At 38.0% G+C, this 11,948-nt stretch overlaps 1 protein-coding gene across 1 annotated transcript in view; it reads left to right on the forward strand.

The window, feature by feature from the left end:
* Positions 1 to 5,630, forward strand: part of LOC124799231 — an 88,085-nt gene extending 82,455 nt beyond the window's left edge. Inside the window, exon 7 of the mRNA XM_047262771.1 lies at positions 5,289 to 5,630. Coding sequence (XP_047118727.1) covers positions 5,289 to 5,405 — 117 coding nt within the window. The 3' untranslated portion in view covers positions 5,406 to 5,630. The remainder of the gene's footprint in view (positions 1 to 5,288) is intronic.
* Positions 5,631 to 11,948: the final 6,318 nt, after the last annotated feature.

Raw genomic sequence — 11,948 nt, forward strand, 5'->3', positions numbered from 1 at the left:
CTCACTTGGTGACCTGTTCTTCTGATCTGCTAAAGTGGTTTGCACTTTTCATATTCTATTCCACACAGACTTGAAGGCAAATGTGACAAAAAGGAATAAGCCATGTAGTGACACATTGGCGTCACGTCATGTACACAGCTGGAAGGTTCAGCACAACAGTTCAACTTGCTGTGGACAAGAGGGTGGTTGTGGGGAAGAGAAGAATTTAGGTTACAGAAGAGGGTAGCATAGGAAAATTGTGGGATAAAGGGAAAAGGCAGAAATTTAAGAAGTTGAAGCACATTGAATGAACCAGAAGTGCAAAAAGTTGGACTGAGGGTGGAAGAAAACTAGGTGTGAAAAAGTCGAAATTAGAGCAACATAAAGTTGAAGAATTGAAAGTAGTTTTTCTCTCTGCATGATAATACTATGAAATTATCAGACAGAACTGCTGTCCAGTACTTAACTTCAGGAGAAGAAATATGGGTACTGCCAATAGGCACATATAAAAAATACACGGCCCTATCTTAGCTTTTGGAACCAATAATTCTTTCTTCGGGAAGGATCTGTAGTTCTGAAAGTTGGGATAGTGTCATACATTTTTAAATGTGCCTATTAGCAGTACTCGTGTATCACTTCCTGAAGGTAAGTACTGAACAGCAGTTCCACCTAATAATTTTATAACTGCTGGAGCTCATCCAAGATCATCCTTCAGACACTTATTTAAAGAGCTAGAGATCTTCACTGTAGCCTCACAAAATAAATAAATATATATATATATATATGAAATTTGTTATTAACAACCCGAACGAATTCAAAAGTAATAGCAGTGTACATGGCTACAACACTAGGAGAAAGGATGATCTTCACTACTCAAGGTTAAATCTAACTTTGGCTCAGAAGGGGGTAAATTATGCTGCCACAAAAGTCGTTGGTCACTTACTTAAAAGCATCAAAAGTGTGACAGATAGCCGTATAGCATTTAAAAATTAAGTGTCATGTAATATTTTGTGTAATGTAATATCTTGTATAGACACCTTTTATTAACCTGACACGTTTCACATCATTACGAAGTGCTGTATTCATGATCTATGGAACAAGTACTAATCTACCGTATTTACTCGAATCTAAGCCGCACTATTTTTCCGGTTTTTGTAATCCAAAAAACCACCTGCGGCTTAGAATCGAGTGCAAACCCAGCGGAAATTCTGAAAAAAGTTGGTGGGTGCCGCCACAACTTACTTCTGCCGTCGAATATATGTAGCGCTACACAGGCATGTTTTGTAGGCACAAAGATAAATACTGACGCCAAAACGTCTGCGTCAGTAAATAAATTTAAAAAAAAGGTGGAAGACGAGCTATTTTCAATGTACTACGAAAATCCGACTGGCAAGACTGTTTGGGATGTTTGTCAATATGGCCAATTCTACGTTCTGATTTTTTTCCTATCTGTGAGAAGAGATGGTTGCTATAATAGGAACTTTTATAAATTGTGAATCACATGCAGTATTCTCGTCACCATAAGAATAATACGCTTATAAACATTTTGCCATGTATTGTTTCATGTTTGCTGCTATCTCATTTAAATCCGGTCTGCCTAATAAACTACGAAACTAGAGTGAGACAACAGCAAACGCGGAAGAATATAAATATCATGTCATGTTTATATTCACATTATTCTTATGCTTAATAGTGATACAGTCAGAAATGAAGCACGGCAATTGACTAGATTTTTAAATCTAAGATGACTCTAGTTTCTGTGTAGAATGTAATGTACTAAAGAGGCGCCTGCAAAGATTTTCAAACGGAGAAAAATTTTCGCTGAACTCTCGTTCAGAACATGTTCTATCATACGCAGTCTATTATTTGGTTCTTGTTGATCATTATCAAAGAAAGCAGCAGTGTAAGTAACAACAAATAGCAGTTTCTTGCCATTGTTTCGCTAATGAGACGATTCCTCTTAAAAAAAAAAAAAAAAAAAAAAACACGGCGGTAGCGCGCACAAAAGCAAGCCATGCCGCGAGCGGCGACAGGCCGTAAACACGTACTATCAGAATGCAACAAACAATGCATGACACAGTACAGTAACGCATTTTCAGCTTAGAGTGACGTAAACACCTTTAACAAAGAAAACTGTGCTTATCAGATCAAAGAAAAATAAGCTATCAATTCAAACCAGAAGAAGCACGTGGAAAAGGAAGGGTACCCGTATAAATACGGACGGAGCACCTGACGCATAGCAATGGCTACCTGGTAAAGCTTAACTGCTAACTTACGATTCGAACCAAACTACTGTAGCTGTATCGTCATTCATTCGACCTAAATTGTGTCTCATATTACAGTGGACCAACTTTGTTTCGATTTGGAGATGCGGCACATAATTTTTCTCTCCCCTTGAATTTCGAATCTCAAATTTCAGGTGCAGCTTAGATTTGAGTGCGGCTTAGATTCGAGTAAATACGGGAATCTAATCTAATCTGTAATCTTCGTTTTATGCCTGTCTCAGCTTGTGAACTTGACATCAACAGTTATGATTTCTGTTCTCTTGTTCTTGCATGAATCTAATTGTTATCAACCAGTTCCTCTAGATGTTAGTCTGTACGCCATATTTATGAGAGTATATGCATAAATTACAATTTTCAAAAACTGATGAAAAAGAGAAGCATACAGTCAAATAACTGATGTGTAGCAGGGATGAGTAGTATATACAGCTGAAATGATGTACCTCAGGTGAATCTAAAAGAACCATGGCTGATTTCCTTGTGCATTTCCTTGTGCCTTCTATAACAAGATGAACCAAAGACTAATTGATAGGGACAGCAAAAATTACTTAATGGCCACTATTTCATAGGAATTGTATCTATATGAATTGTTTTATCAGAGGTAGTTTGAAATAACTGTATTTTCTGCATATAAATATAAAACATGTAACCATTTCTCATGTTGAACATCGTCTGGTAAAGACCAGTTTGGAGAGCTAATGTTTGTAAGAACCTGTTTGCAAAACAAAAAGTGCGCAAATGCAAATACATATAAGTGCGCTCCACGATCTGCTGTTGTGCCAATTTTGGGCTGTCAAATGGTCTGTCTAAGGTGTACGGTATGTCACCGCGTTGGGACCTAGCATTTTATAACAAAGAAATGCACACATTTGTTTGTTAGTTAAAGCTCAAAAGGTGGTATAATGCAGTTACTTTTAATGTGGCAGTTTGCTGGGGGATGCTTTGAACTGTGGTTGCATTGAATACCACTAGAGGTTGTGCCTGAACTATGTAGTTAATGACACTGGGCTAACTTCAACAAGCAGTTGCGCCATAGCTGTCCCTGAATGCGTTGTGTTGTGCGTTTCTTGTTGTTTTCTTTTATTATTTTGAAATAAGATGCAGCAACTAAGCCTTATCTATCACGGATTTCAACACGCAAAGAGATCGATGATCCCAGTGACGGTGTGCCAGTTCTGCTGTAGGATCCTGTGCTGTGTGTGAGAGAGAGAGAGAGAGAGAGAGAGAGAGAGAGAGAGAGAGAGAGAGAGTGAGTTGGGACTTGTTTTTCCCTGAACTGCCTCTCCCCCCTCTGTCATTCAAAATTCTAGTTTGTTTATGCTCATGGCCATCTGTCATTGTAGCCTATACTGCTTACATTCTGCAGTACAGCGACTGGAAAGCAAAATCTGTTAAGTTTTTGGCACCGCTGTAATTCTTACCTGAACGTTAAAATACAGTTATCGTACATATGATTCTACTTCTACACTAAATGCCTTGTCAGTTCTATCTGTAGCATTGTCAGACGTGGGCCCATGGCTGTGAATGCATTCAATTCACTGGTGGGGAAAATGCTGCTGCTTTTCAACAGAAAATCGTTTTTGCTTAAATACAACAAATCGAGGAAGACAGTGTCATTTCAGAAGAAAAAGTTGTTGAAGCTTTTGCAAAAGAAAATATTGCAGTCAAAAATTTCTCAATCAACACTTTTTTTTACCAGTTAGTTTCAAAGAACTAAGGCTTTGTTTGTCTTCACTCATGTATCATTAAAGGGTTTTAAGTAAGTGAATCTATCATTAAGTAAAAGGTGGATTTCAACAAAAATAGATGTGAAGTTGGACCCTACCAATTGGTCTAGCTGTCATTGTTCAAAATGGAACCAAATCATCTGTCCTAATGCTTGTGAAACTTGACAACACCGAAACGAACGATGATAATATGGAAGCAGAACTATTAAATTCTGCTTTTCGAAACAGCTTCGTTGAGGAAAATAACAATACAATTTCTACATTCAACCATTATGTGGGAGTTACAGTGACACACACACACACACACACACACACACACACACACACACACACACACCTCTAAACACAAAAGCACGTAATGTAAGACACAAATTTAAATGAAAAGATTTAATTTTGTATGTCTGTGTAGTTAGTGATTAGTCATGGAATGTGTCCCATTCTGGAATCAGTTACATTCTAAACCATCTGGGAGTTTCTATGCAGAGTGATTTAAAGTGCAGTAAGTATGTAAGTCTAGCTGTGGGGTAAGGCAGTTGCTAAATTGAGATTTATTAGTAGAATCCTAAGGAAGTGTAATTCATGCATTAAACAGATTGCTTACAAAACCCTTGTTTAACAACTTCCTCCATATTGTTTGTGTCTGGGACCATTACCATGTTATATCAATGCATGAGCTAGAAAAGATTCACAGAAGAGCTCATTGGTTTGCCATGGATTTGGTTAGTCAGTATAAACTGCTGCGGGATACATTACAAGAAAGATGACGTCCAGTGCAGAGAGTATTGCCCACAAAATACTAAATGGCTACGTTCCAAAATTTCAAGAAACATGGTACTTCCTCAAGTAATGACCATGATGCTAAAATTAGAGAACTTTGGGGCCATATAGGGGGATACCAAGCGCCCTTTTTTTCCCCCCTCCAATATATCATCTGTAATTGAGATATGCATGGGGGGGTGGGGGGGGGGCATTGTGACTAATATTCTAACTTCTTTTTTTGTAGTCCTGGACATCTTCATTCCATGGAAACAGAGATGAAAAGCTCTGAAGGTGCAGTTAAATTAAAGAAAAAGAGAATATGTATTCTGTCTATTGCTTGTAATATTTTTCCCCATAGAAGTTATTTTAAAGTGTTTATTATTATTTTATTCAGATTGAGATCAGGCATTGGTCTCAATTAGCCTTCTGCTGCTTTGAATACAACAGTATGAGACGACATAATCATTGCAGGATGTATGGCAACTGCTGAAGATGCATAGAGAAGAAATAACCTATTCTGTGTTTTGTTTGATTTTTCTAGGTGTGTATGGAACCATCAGTGGGTGAATTGTATATGAATAATAGAGAAGCCTTTGAAAATGTGGCCAGAGCATGGACTTGGCGTTATGCCATGCATGATGCCATTATCCCTCACTAGATGCTCTTGGAAAGAGGATAGCACCATTGTGGTATACATGTGAGAGGATAATGAAGACCTGGAAATGTCTTCAGAGTACATCTTCGTAGAATGATATTCCAGTTGTTATAAGCTTTAGCAGATGTCAAGAGTTATGTTCAGCCCAAACGTCTGTAACAAATTTTGTATATTATACATATTGTATTATGAAATCACTATATCAATAAAATTCCATGAACTCACCAATTGTTGACTCATTCATATATATTGGAAAGAATCATAATGGCTGTTTGTAAATAACACATTGAAATAGATACCAAAGAAATGGAGGCACAATTATCGTTGGTGATACCAGTGATGTCCCACTATTGTAAGATTCCTATCCTCACAGCTAACGCTCCTCGTAAGTAAGATTTACCCCATACTCTACACAAAGTTCCACCTTGAAAATCTCCTTTTCGAGGGAGAAGGGGGGGGGGGGGGGCAGTGAGGCAAAATATGACAACTCAAAGAAGCAGCATATGTGGCTGTGTTCTGTGTGGAATGAACTGGGGTGTTTTCATGGAGCAAAAACAACCCCTGGAACTGCTTCTCGCAAGTCTTCCTCGATAGCCTCCCGTAACCTCTGGAGGACAATTTGGCATATGCTCTTGTAATCTGTTAGCACCTCACTGTGGCAGTTCCAAAAAATACTCAGCATCTCTGAGCCTGATGATGATGGGCATTCGTGTTTCTTGGCAGTGGTGGATCCACATGTCTCCACTGCTTGCTATGTTCCTTTGTCTCAGAGCCCTAGTGATACACACCTAGTACTGACTCATGACGGTTAGCCTGCAAAAGAAATCATTTGAATTGACCTGAAACAGGCGCAACATTTCCATTGCTGCCTCGGTTCAGTGGGCGTTTTGAATAGGTGTGAGCATTCACAGAACTCAGTTGTCAAGTTCAAACTGTCACACAGGATGTTGAAAAAAGATCTGTGATTATTTTCGCTTTTTCCACTATCATCTCAACTGCAGTATGAAGGTCTTGAAACACCAGCACTTCCACTTCTCTTGAACATCCCAGTTCTTAACAGAGAAATGGTCTGCCACTTTGTTCATTTGTCATTCAGATTTATTACCTGCATCATCTAGCCACTGTGTTCTAAGGTGGTGCACTGCTGGTGTACACTTGTACCAATTCAGCATGAGTTGTTGCAGCACTGTTCCCTTCGAATGCAGGAATTGAATTACCCTGTTACTCCATATTGTCAACAGACTGTGCTATATTCTTTTGGCTCTTCTAGTGGTGTGCTACTACTCTCGGGAAACAGCCAATTCTTGTGAGTTCAAAACATAACAAAGGGAAAGTTATCAGACAGGAGATGCTAGTTGCTTAGGCACAACAGCAGCCAGTCTTCAGAATGAGGTTACATAAAATGTTAAAGGCTCATAAACACATTGGGGAAAATACTGACCAAGGTGCCAGTCTGTTGGTGGTTGCATATAGTGATAACAGTATCAACTGTGAAAGCAAGAGTGATACGATTGCAACTAGGAGTTCGGGTAAGAGTCGGATAAAGGCAGAGAGTCTTTGGAAAGTGCATCTGCCTGCATGTCATGAAGAGCCTATTGTAGGCCTAAGACATGACTTAACAACAGACACCTCCTTCTGCTTCCACTCAGCCTCTGAAGAATAGTGCACAATTAGAGCCAATGAGATGGTAGGGCCCTTTGACAACATGCCATATCAGGGACTCATTGGAGCGAAGGGGAAAACTCAATAAATGACGGAAGCAGGATGCTCGATGAGGTCTATTGTAGTCAGAGTAAGAAGTTGGTAATAGTATCAGCTGGGGTAGCCAAAGAGACTAGCCAGGCAGGGATAAGGAGAATTATCAACAGTAGTTGTAGTGCAGTTGATGAGATCCTAATTGTTTAGCTAGGGACCTCCCATGTAACTTTCTGTGGGTATAGGCTCAGTTAGTACTGACAGTTTCATTTTAATTACATGGAACGGTGCTAGTTAGTCACCATCTCTGTGTAGAGATTTGGTCTTTTCCTTTAGAGCAAGTATATCAGTGGTTGATACTGTTTTCTGACTAAAGTCAGAAGTTGTAAAACACTCACAGTGTATGTAATTTCAGTAGTTATTCCAAGCCTTACCTTTTGTAAACAGGGAATTTTAACAACATAGGTTAGGTCAAGACATACTCTCACTTAGACCAGCAGACTATTGCTCTTCTTCCGAAATGCTGTGGCCCAATCCCAAGCAACACCCATTTGGAACATTACAGAGAAAACTTAACTGTTGCCAGATGTGTGGGTAAACAAAAGTTAAGCAGAGGCTGTACTAAGTCAGATTGCTGCAGCAACAGTGGCAAATAGCAGGATGTTGTGGTGAATCATAACTTTCAGCAAAGTAGAAATTTGCCACATGACAGCACAGTCCAAAATGGAGTCCTAGCAGGGTTCAGGTCAACAAATGGCAATAGCAGCATGAACCAGAACACAAATCACAATGGTACGTGGCCAACCAAGGGTCCATCAGTCTGACACTGAGGGTCTGGTAATGGTCGCAAGAGGCGCCATCCCAGGTGAGCAGCAGAGAGGGGACAGGCACAAGGTGGTGTGCTCATGTGCAAGTCCAAGGCGAGGATCCAACCCCACTGAACAGCAGCCACAAGTTGACACATTGTCGCCGACTCATCACGGAGCAGTGGAAGAAATTGGTACATATTCTAGCAAACTGTAACAATTTTAAATTTTAATTCTAAAACTGTTAGTATTTGAGATACTTTGTGACAGGAGAGCAAAGTGCATGGATCAGTGGGTACCACATGCAATTTTTGTATTCAACACACCACCACAAAATAGTTCAGGGCACACGCCTTTTGTATTTATATGTGGCAGAGAGGTAAACATGCCAGGAACTATGACTATGAGTCATATGTGAACAGATTAAAAACCAGAATGCAAAAAGCACACAGCGTAGCAAGACAATCAATAATATAACACAAAAAGGCTAACAAAGTCACAGTACGGTGAAAGACAAAATCCAAAAGAATTCAAAGTAAGTGATAGTGTTGCTATATGATGAAGAAGTAAGATGTGGTAGATGAAGGGAATTAGATTCACAGTGGCGAGGGCCATATTAAGTAGTCAGAATAGAGATGCCAAATTAATTCATAAAATTAAGAGGAAAAACAGAAATAAATTTGCATGCAAACAGATTAAAACAGTATGATAAATAATTTAAGTAGTAATAGCAGCAGTGGATTATGAAATTTCAAAAATAGATTAGTCTTCAGTTCTAAACTATGATAATTTAGGATAAGTAGAAATATACAGTACCACATGGAGGAGTGTAAAGTGTAAATTTAAATGCAGAAACTGAGCAGTTTCAGTGGGCTGGAAGATAAGGCAAACTAGCTGTTCAGATATGTAGCGACACTAAAAGAATTAAATGCAAGTTTAATAGAATGGTTCTTGCTAGACCAACAGCAGGCATTTTGTGTAGAAAATGTAACATAGTTACAGGGGTTGGTACATCAGTTGACAAGGCACAAGACAAGAAAGAAGAGAGGACTGTTTAACCTCGTCAGTGAGGTAAGTAAGATACTATTTGGTACACTAGATGAAACTGATGCTACATAATGCATGGAACACACACAGGAAATGGAGGAGGGCTCCAAAGACCTTTTCATACTAGCTAAGGGATGGTAAGAGTTATATGGTCAAGGGTAAGTAGAACAGTAAGTGTAATAAAAGAAAGCAAAGACATATTAAAATTTGGGATGGAAAGGTTAGAAAGTTTCATTAATTTGTATGTTACGGAGGCAGACATAGGAATTAAAAGAGCTACAATGTTTGTAACCATATGTGAACAGTTATTGAAACTAGCAGATGTATCTGGAGATATAGAATCAGACTATGAACAAATGATAAATGCTATAGTTAATGCACAGAAAGACAAATTTCAGCCTCACATGATGTGGGCAATACAAATTGTGAAGTTCCTGGTTCTAATAAGAGATGAAGTGACAGATGTAAAGTTCCCTGTTCCTCTAGCTGCATCATCAAGACACCTTTTATTAAAGTTATTCAGTCTAGGTGTACCTACAGCAGGAAGCATGTTAGGATACGTGATAAATGTCCCCTTATTAGATAATAACACGTTCACCTTATATAGAATGTTCCCTTTACCTCAAGAAATCTCTCAGTCGAAAAGGGAAGTGTACTTTGTTTCAGCCAGAAACAGAGTCTTTACTTATAGGCAATGCAAAAAGACAATATGCAAAACTGTTGACAGCACAACTTCATTGTAAATAATTAAGTAAGAACAGGCAAATTTGCAGACAAACATTTGCACTCTTGTCCACATCCATCAGGAAGAGTGTGAAGCAAAGTTGCTCAGCCAGCAAGTGTAATACCAGTGATTGTGAAAAGAGAATTTAAGTTTTACAGAGAAGCATATGGATGCATTTAAATAACAAAGAAGGGGAAGGACTGGCAGTATTATGTGGGAGACAAGCCCTAAGGGATCTAGTACTAAAATGACTTGGAAAAATAAGCTTTTACAATAAGTGGAAGGAATATGGAACAAGAGGTTTCATTCAGGCTGAGTAAATAACACACACAAACACAACAGAGAAGGATGTAATACCACAAATACAGTTGGAAATTGATTGTTACATAGTAAATTAGGAAAATACAAACATTTCTTTCCTAAATTTAAGAGTTACCATTAGATAATGTGGTCACACAACTAAATGAATGAAAGATTGTAGGAACGCATTTAAATGATTTAGATCAGATGATCACTAATCAGCAAGAAAGGATGACAAACTCTCAATATCTGATGTTTCATTCCATCTGTACATATCGCTCATCTCCAAGAAAAGTGACACAACTCAGAAACATTAAATTTTACAGGAGGGGCAAAAGAAAATTGACCTTTTTTTTTTTTGCTGCAGCATAAAGCCACATCATTTAACTTGGTATGTAACCATAAAAGTGTACATAAAAGTGTGAAACCTTAAGAAATCAGGAATTAGAGAAGATAGTGAGGCTAGTGTAAATTTACACCCCATCTCCCCCCCCCCCCCCCCCCCCCCCCATCAACACTGATGTAAACCCACTTGGAGTTATGAAGATTTTCTTGTGGAACAATTTATCAAATTCCAGTTGCCTCTCAAAATAGTACATACAAGGTTGTGAATTTAACTCATTTACCATATTTTAAACTTCATGATAACTTGCACCAAGACAAATTCCGGTTGAAAACATGGTTCCTACGCATTTAAATGCAAGAAAAAATAAACATTTTTCAAATCTTCAGTAAATTCAAACACATTAGAAAGAATTTTTAATCTTACAATTAAATTTCAGCAAAAAATACTGCTACAACACGTGCGTGTACAGAAGCTATTATTCTACTAATAAATCACTTTCTGTTAAGTATATCACAGTATTGTTAGTAGTGATGGGAAATGGAAATAGAGCAAGTTATTTTTCCAGAATTCAATATTACAAAAACTATTTACTAGTACAAAACACTTAAACTGCATTATTACAAAAAGAAAACCTTGCTTAACATATCAAAAAATACAATTATTTTGTTAATTCTTTTTATGTTAAAAACAGATTAATTATCCTACATTACAAAAGGCTTTCACATACCGGAACATTGTTTAAAACAGTTTTGTATGGTTGCAATAGTGCAGTCTTATCTCCATGTTCTGAATGTTATAAGCTAGAGAAAAAAGTTGCATAAGTTTGTGGAATATGTTTGGAAGCAATTAGGGAGAAAAAATCTTGTTTCTGTAGCTAACTCAAAGGAAATGGCCTTGAATTCGCTTTATGGAAAGAGAGAAGTTCTCTCTTATTTCTAATTGCGATTTCAACTTCAGAGAAATCAGACTGTTCATAAGAGTACTTAAAAGCTGAATGAAGGTTTTGATTTATCAAATCTCAAAATTTTGATTCTGGATTCTTCATTATCTTTCAGAACCTTAGTACAACCCATTTCTCCACTTGGTCGTTTTAGATCTAAAAAAATTTAATGAACTAACTCTTTGAGAGCATAAGGATGCCCCTTCTTCTTGGTGGTCCTAATTAGTGTAGCATACTGTTGTGGAATGCCCATGGGGCTAGTTTTCTTTGCCTTTTTTGAATTACTGAATGAACAGCATTGTCTTCATTCTGTGTTGCCCACAGATTAAGAATTTTAGAGTTATTTTGTTTATTTCTAATGTCTTCACAGCATGCATGAATAATGAAATAACGAATTTATTTATATTTTGTCTGTCACAGTTACCACAGTGTACAGTGGGAGCTGTTACTGAATGGATCTGATAGTATAAAAATTTGATTTTGATTTTGTACTTGATGTTCGTAAGTGCCTTCTGCCTAGTGGCTAGTTGCAGCATATCAGTCATGTTGCACAAAACCGGACAGAGCTGCTTTGAAACTTACTTGTTGAACCATCAGCAGCTAAACTCAAATGTTGCTGATGAGGTAATGCAACCGAACCACACGTCTGCCGCCGGGAGCGGACATACCGTCCGCTCTCTTCTGCTGG

This window comes from Schistocerca piceifrons, chromosome 5 (genome assembly GCF_021461385.2).
Source record: "Schistocerca piceifrons isolate TAMUIC-IGC-003096 chromosome 5, iqSchPice1.1, whole genome shotgun sequence".
NCBI classification, from domain to species: domain Eukaryota; kingdom Metazoa; phylum Arthropoda; class Insecta; order Orthoptera; family Acrididae; genus Schistocerca; species Schistocerca piceifrons.